This window comes from Heptranchias perlo, chromosome 6 (assembly GCF_035084215.1).
Source record: "Heptranchias perlo isolate sHepPer1 chromosome 6, sHepPer1.hap1, whole genome shotgun sequence".
Classification (NCBI taxonomy): Eukaryota; Metazoa; Chordata; class Chondrichthyes; order Hexanchiformes; family Hexanchidae; genus Heptranchias; species Heptranchias perlo.
Genome location: NC_090330.1, coordinates 29,581,280 through 29,588,800, shown reverse-complemented (window position 1 = coordinate 29,588,800; position 7,521 = coordinate 29,581,280). Strand labels below are relative to the sequence as shown.

General features: G+C 45.1%; 1 protein-coding gene across 1 annotated transcript in view; it reads left to right on the top strand.

Moving 5' to 3' along the window:
* Positions 1-390: 390 nt before the first annotated feature.
* LOC137323172 (transcription factor IIIA-like) overlaps positions 391-7,521 on the top strand; it is a 14,890-nt gene continuing 7,759 nt past the window's right edge. Inside the window, exons 1-3 of the mRNA XM_067986681.1 lie at positions 391-633; positions 4,010-4,110; positions 6,015-6,111. Coding sequence (XP_067842782.1) covers positions 391-633; positions 4,010-4,110; positions 6,015-6,111 — 441 coding nt within the window. The remainder of the gene's footprint in view (positions 634-4,009; positions 4,111-6,014; positions 6,112-7,521) is intronic.

Genomic DNA, 7,521 nt, shown 5'->3' with positions numbered 1-7,521 from the left:
ATCCATCGACCATCACTCGGGGATACTCAGCAGCCCGTGCACCCGTTAAATCCTCCTTACCAGCGGCTCCAACCCACGTGACTCGGGTTTAAAAAAAAACGTTCGCGTGCGCCAGATCGCAGCGACTGACGTTTCAAGATCGATCCAAGTTGTTGGGGGGGGGGGGGGTAAGGAAGCGTTTGTATAGATGCGCAGCTCTATAATGATACCTGTTTGTCACAGATTTCAGGTCACTGCTCCATTTAGATAATTACTGAAGTAGGTGGTTACATCCACGGCTGTGCCGTGGGGTGACACCTGTACAGCAGAAGAGGCGCTGGTCCCTCCCACCCCTCCATCTCCAGGCCAGGTAGAAGAGCCGCTGCGGATGTGCGCTCCATGCGCGCGAAGATGGATTGCGGGGTTCGGACGATGAGCGGAGCCGGGAGTGAGGAGGAGGAGGAGGAGGAGGAGCCGAGAACGGCTGTTGGGAGCGGAGAGGCGGTGCCTGAGAAGGGGCGGAGAAAACAGTCGGTGCCGGGCAAGGAATCGGCCAAACTCTCGGGGAATCTCTTTATTTGCTCTTTCGGCTGCGGAGCCACGTTCTCGAAGAACTGGCGGTTGCAGGCTCACCTCTGCAGACACACGGGGGAGGTAGGAGCGGCCGGCCGGCTCACTAATACTGGCAGGAGGTGCCCGGGCATGTTCCACACTGGGCCCTACTCACTCATCAAATCAACCCTCAGTCCCAACTCTCCATACACAGCATACGCTGCATTTATTCAGTGTTAGAAACGCGCTGCAGGAGGAGCTGATAAGCTGAGTGAAGACCGGCACATGTTCTGGGGACTTAATAGTCTGCATTAGCCTTTCTCATAACATTTACCATCTTATATGGCGCTATTAAAATCACCACTCAGATACTTCGTTCTCGTGTTGAAAAGCCCAAGTCTTTCCTCACAACTCAGACCCTTGACACTAGGGATCAGCCTTGTGGCTCTTTGCACCGCTCCCAGCTCTTGAATATCCCAACAACTTACGTTAAATACGCTATGTATAAATGCAAGAAAACGCCCCAAGGTGCCTCACAGGACCATAATCAGACAAAAATTTACTAGAGTTTTCGGCATGCAGATTTCGCCGAGGGTTATCTGGAGGGAGGAGGCCATGGAGTGAATTGAGCACGATGTTGGTGGATCAGGAGCCAATGTAGGTCAGCGAGCACAGGGGTGATGGGTGAACGGGACTTTGGTGTAAGTTAGGATAGGGGCAGTAGAGTTTTGGATGAGCTTAAATTTATGGAGGGTGGAAGGTGTGATGCCAACCAGGAGAGTATTGGAATAGTCAAGTCTGGAGGTAACAAATACATGGATGAGGATTTCAGCAGCAGATGGGCTGAAGCAGGTGTGGACAATGGCGATATTACATAGGAACAGGAGTAGGCCATTCAGCCCCTCATGCCTGCTCTGCCATTTGATAAGATCATGATCTAACTCCATATACCTGCCTTTGGCCCATATCTCTTAATACCTTTGGTTGCCAAAAAGCTATCTATCTCAGATTTAAATTTATAAATTGAGCTAGTATCAGTTGCTGTTTGCGGAAGAGAGTTCCAAACTTCTACAACCCTTTGTGTGTAGAAATGTTTTCTAATCTCGCTCCTGAAAGGTCTGGCTCTAATTTTTAGACTGTGCCCCCTACTTCTAGAATCCCCAACCAGCGGAAATAGTTTCTCTCTATCCACCCTATCTGTTCCCCTTAATATCTTATAAACTTCGATCAGATCACCCCTTCGAAACTCTAGAGAATACAACCCCAATTTGTGTAATCTCTCCTCGTAACTTAACCCTTGAAGTCCGGGTATCATTCTAGTAAACCTACACTGCACTCCCTCCAAGGCCAATACATCCTTCCAAAGGTGCGGTGCCCAGAACTGCTCACAGTACTCCAGGTGCGGTCTAACCAGGGTTTTGTATAGCTGCAGCATAACTTCTGCCCCCTTGTACTCCAGTCCTCTAGATATAAAGGCCAGCATTCCATTTGCCTTCTTGATTATTTTCTGCACCTGTTCATGACACTTCAATGATCTATGTACCTGAACCCCTAAGTCCCTTTGGACATTCACTGTTTTTAACTTTTTACCATTTAGAAAGTACCCTGTTCTATCCTTTTTTGATCTAAAGTGGATGACCTTCCATTTGCCACAGTTTTGCCCATTCACCTAATCTATCAATATCGCTTTGTAATTTTATGTTTTCATCTACACTGCTTACAATGCCACCAATCTTTGTGTCATCGGCATACTTAGATATGAGACTTTCTATGCCTTCATCTAAGTCATTAATAAATATTGTGAATAATTGAGGCCCCAAGACAGATCCCTGCAGGACTCCACTAGTTACGGAGGTGGAAGTCACCAATCTTTGTGATGGAGAGGATATGGGGTTGGAAGCTCAAGGTCAAACAAGATGACGAGGTTGCAGTCTGGTTCAGCCTGAGACAGTGACCAGGGATGGAATCAGTGGCTAGGGAACAGAGTTTGTGGCAGGGGCCGAAGTTAGCGGCTTCAGTCTTCCCAACGTTTAATTGGAGGAAATTTGGCCTCATTCAGGACTGGGTATTGACAAGCAGTCTGACGACACACAGGCATAGCAGAAGTTGAGAGAGGTGGTGGTGAGGTAGAGCTGGGTGTTGTCAGTGTACATGTGGAACCTGACGTGTTTTGGGATGACTTTGTCGAGTAGCAGCACGTAGATGAGAAGTGGTGGGGAGGGCAAAGATTGATCCTTGGGGTAACGGTGGGAAGAGAAGCCGTTGCAGCAGATTCTCTGGTTATAACTGCTTAGGTAAGAGTAGAACCAGACGAGGGCAGTCCCGCGCATCAGGACAAGAGGAGAGGTGTTGGAGGAGGATGGTGCGGTCAACCTTGTCCAAGGCTGCAGACAGATCGAGAAGGATGAGGAGGGATAATGCACAACCGTCACAGTCACACAATGTCATTTGTGACTTTTGATTAGGGCCATTTCAGTGCTGTGGCAGGGCAGAAACCTGATGGCAGAAGATAAAACAGGGAGTTGCAGGAAAGATGGGCACGGATTTGGGAGGCAACAACACATTCAAGGACTTTGGAGAGGACAGGAAGATTGGAGATAGGGCAGTACTTTGCAAGGGCAGAGGGATCAAGGGCAGATTTGAAAGGGAGGGGACAGTACCTGAGGAGAGGGAACGGTTTACAATATCAGCTAGCATGGGGGCCAGGAAGGAAAGTTGAATGGTTAGCAGTTTGGTGGGAATAAGAGAGAGAGCAGGAGGTGGGTCTCGTGGACAAGATGAGCCCGGAGAGGGCATGAGGGGAGATAGAGAAAGACACGGGTTCAGGGCTAGGGCAGGGGGATCTCTGGCAGAAGCTTGGCTTGGTGACTAGGAGTAGGGCGGAAGCTTGGCTTGGTGACTAGGGGTAGGGTGGGATGCGGCAGAGGCAGCTGAACGGATGATCTCCATCTTAGCGACAGAAATCCATGAGCTCTTCGCACTTGTTGGAGGTGAGCGTGGAGGGGGCAGGGGAGAGGGGTTTAAAGAGACGGTTGATAGTGGAGAAAAGAAGCGGAGGGTTATCTGTATTCCAGGAAAATCCTGGAGTAGTGAGTAGTTTTGGCACAGGAGAGCAGGGCCGGATAGTGGTTGATGTGGTCCAGCCAGATCTGGCAATGAATGGCTAAACCAGTTGTGCATCATAAATGTTTAAATCTGGATTCCTTGGACTTAAGGGAGCGAAGATGGGGGCTGTATCAAGGGGAACAACAAGGGTGGGAGAGAGTGTGAGGTTTTGATTGAGCCACAGAAGTAATGTGGCGAATGGAGGGCCAAAGGCTAGACAGTTGAGAATTTGAAAGTACTCTTGTAAGTGATTTGGGGGAGTTCTGAGGGTGAACCTTTTTGTCTTTTGTACTGAATAATTTCCGTAAAGAGAACTTATAGATAATAGCTTGAAAGAACAATCTTGATGTTAATGTTCAGTTCTTTTTTCCAGAAACCTTTTGCTTGTGAATATGAGGGTTGTAGTAAAGGTTTCTCCAGAAAAGGTCACCTTACAAGACACATTCAGAGTCATAGAGGAGAAAAGCCATTCAGGTTGGTGTATACATTAAGAAATTCTTCAGTTCAGTGTAAGGCGTTTGTTTTCACATTCTCTTACCTCTAATTATCCTAAAGAGCTAAGAATCAACCAAGATTTATTACTTTTCTAACTATTGGTTTTATTAACATTAAAATACAAGAAGTTTTACAGACTCATACAACCTTTAAGTCAATAGTACAACACAAAACTTAGAATGGCCAATTCGTCTGCTTCCGGAGACTAAGTTTAATAATCCATCAACATCCTATCATAGTAGGTACAGCACAGGAGGCCATTTGGCCCATTGTGCCTTTGCCGGCTCTTTGAAGAACTATCCAATTAGTCCCTTTCCCCTGCTGTTTCCCCATAGCCCTGTAAATGTTTTCCTTTCAAGTATTTATCCAATTCCCTTTTGAATCTGCTTCCACCACCCTTTCAGGCAGTGCATTCCAGATTGTTACAACTCGCTGCGTAAAAAAGTGTTTCCCCATGTCGCCTCTCTGGCTCTTTTGCTAGTTACCTTAAATCTGTGCCCTCTGGTTAACGACCCTTCTGCCACTGGAAACAGTTTCTCCTTATTTACTCTGTCAAAACCGTTCACAATTTTGAACATCTTTATCAAATCTCCCCTTAACCTTCTCTGTTCCAAGGAGAACAACTCCAGCTTCTCCAGTCTCTCCACATAACTGAAGTCCCTCATCCCTGGCATCATCTGCGTGGTCTTCTTGATTCTGGTTGGTTTCGTGGACTGTCTTTTGTCGGTCTCTCTGAACTTACTCAAATGGCTGGTTTTATACCCTTCTTGCTGGTGTAAAACAAGCTTCTAGTACTTTCCTATGCTTTTAAAAGAAATTGATACTACAGCACCTAATGTTTACAACAGCTTCTCACAGACTTTCAAGGCTTCGCAGCTGTCTTTAACCTTCTAGATAGTCTGCTGACTAACACATTTCGAATGTGACCAACCTTCCCAGCATGCTGCCTTGAACAGTCAATTTCAGGAAATTAATCCATGTTTCTAGTCACTCCTTTTAGTTTCCTTAAAACAGGTATTTTGGTTTTATAATGAAAAGTCCAAAATCCTTCATCAGTATCTTTAATTATTCCCATTGGCAATATACCAGAAAACATTTGTAAATATTGTAATCTGAAGTATCATCTGAATGAAAAATGGAAGATAACATTTAAATATTGTAAAATGTAATTTATTTGCAGTAAAAGGTAACAAATTTTCTTGACTGAATAAAATGGGTTGAATTCATCCAGAAAACTCCACTCTGGGAGGAATTGGTTAAAAAATGTAATAGGGAATTAGGTGGCTGAAGTGGTCTTCGACTCCAACTTCATTAGCAAAAGAGGAGTGATCACTTTAAGCAACTCTTGCCTTATTCAATTCCAAATTCCCACAAGGAAAGATTTTGTTATTGCTGCGGTTGAATGTTAAGACTAAAAGTAGATTGTCCTCTTTTCAAGCACCTTGAGCTAAATGGCATGTGTGACGGATGCCCCGCTTCGACACCGATCTTTGGAAAAACAAAATTAGACCCGGTCATACCTAGAAATTGCAAAGGCAGGATGGATAAGTCTATGGAGGGATTTACAGACCAAGATCTCAAAATCAATGCATTGGGGGACTTGGAGCCAGCAAGGACAGTGCAGTAAGCGAATGCAATTGAGGATGAGGTGAACGAACGAGGTGCGGTTAATGAAGGGGAAACTTGGAGATATCAAGCCAGGAGCTGATGAAGGCACATGGGTGTCCAACCCGTGCTATACAGGTTGATTCAGAAACTGGTGGAAAAATGTTCCTTTCTCGATCACTGAACGCACTAGGAAGTAACTATTAGGTTTCTTTTAGTTTCGTTTGCATTTTGAAGCACTGCAAATAGATTGTCCTTTAACTTTTTATGCCTTGCAGATGTACAGATGAAAGATGCAATAAAACTTTCACTACAAAGGACAATTTGAAGAAGCATATCTCAAGAAAGCATGAAAATGTAGAAAAGCTTTATTTGGTAACTAACCTCTGCCCTTATCTGCTCCTTAAACTGTATAATTACCAATGTATATATGTTAGACAGAAATCCCAAATGGGCCACTGCAACTTGACCAAAAACTGGTAGTGTATGTGCCCTGTGTTCTCAAAATGGGAGCTTCCTAGCATACAGCGAATTTGGTGCTGCGTACATAATAAGCAGTGTTATGGTGTCTTTACTGTGAAGTTCTAAAAGCCAAATTTCCCCACAGTTGACAGCTGGGACACTGGTACATTATAGTAAAAGTTGAATATAGTAATTTTTTTTTCTTTGCCAATTTTCTCCCTGCCTCCCCTCCTGAATGTAAGGAATCTTACAACACCAGGTTATAGTCCAACAGTTTTATTTGAAAATCACAAGCTTTCGGAGGCTTTCTCCTTCGTCAGGTGTGTGTGGGATTCCTTGAAAGTTACTGCATATATAGTCAGAGAACAATGCCTGGTGATAACAGATAATCTTTCCAACTGCCCGTTATCAAGGCAATCAAAGGAATTGAATAGTGTTCAGACAGAGAGACATTAGATACAAGACTACTGAATATACAAACGGCCAGAACCAAAGACAGAGAGAGAGAGAGAGAAACATCCGAAAGGAAGAGAAAGAGAATGACCAGTTGTAATAAAAAGATAACTTTTTTTTCGCTGGTGGGGTTACGTGTAGCGTGACATGAACCCAAGATCCCAGTTGAGGCTGTCCTCATGGGTGCGGAACTTGGCTATCAATTTCTGCTCGACAATTTTGCGTTGTCGTGTGTCTCGAAGGCCGCCTTGGAGAACGCTTACCTGAAGATCGGTGGCTGAATGTCCTTGACTGCTGAAGTGTTCCCCGACTGGGAGGGAACCCTCCTGTCTGGCGATTGTTGCGCGGTGTCCGTTCATCCGTTGTCGCAGTGTCTGCATGGTCTCGCAAATGTAATATGCTCCGGGGCATCCCCTCGTGAAGGCATTGACTCATGCAGAAGTATGTTTTCATGGATGTTGGTTGCCCTTCAGTATCTATTCCTAGTGGCCTATCTTTATGTATGAGACTAGACTAGGAGTGAGGCAGGCTGTTTTAGTGAGGGAGAAAGGGAAGGGGAAGAAGTGTAACAGCCACCCTGATCTTGCTATCTCTTGCATCCATACACATGCACTTACTAGTAGGGGTTACTGGATAGTGATCAGGAATGAAAATCCTGCATGATTTTCTCCTGGTCCAGGGGAGTTGAAACCAACTGTAGCTCTCCTATTGCCACCCAGACTAAGATCAAGTTATTCAGTGCAGAGTAGGGAATCGAACATGGGACTTTCTGATATGCATGACTCAGGTACATGTGCCTTTTAATGCAAAATAATGACCATCTTGCTAAGACTAGTTCCCACAGGTCATTTAATATGGCTTTTGGTATTA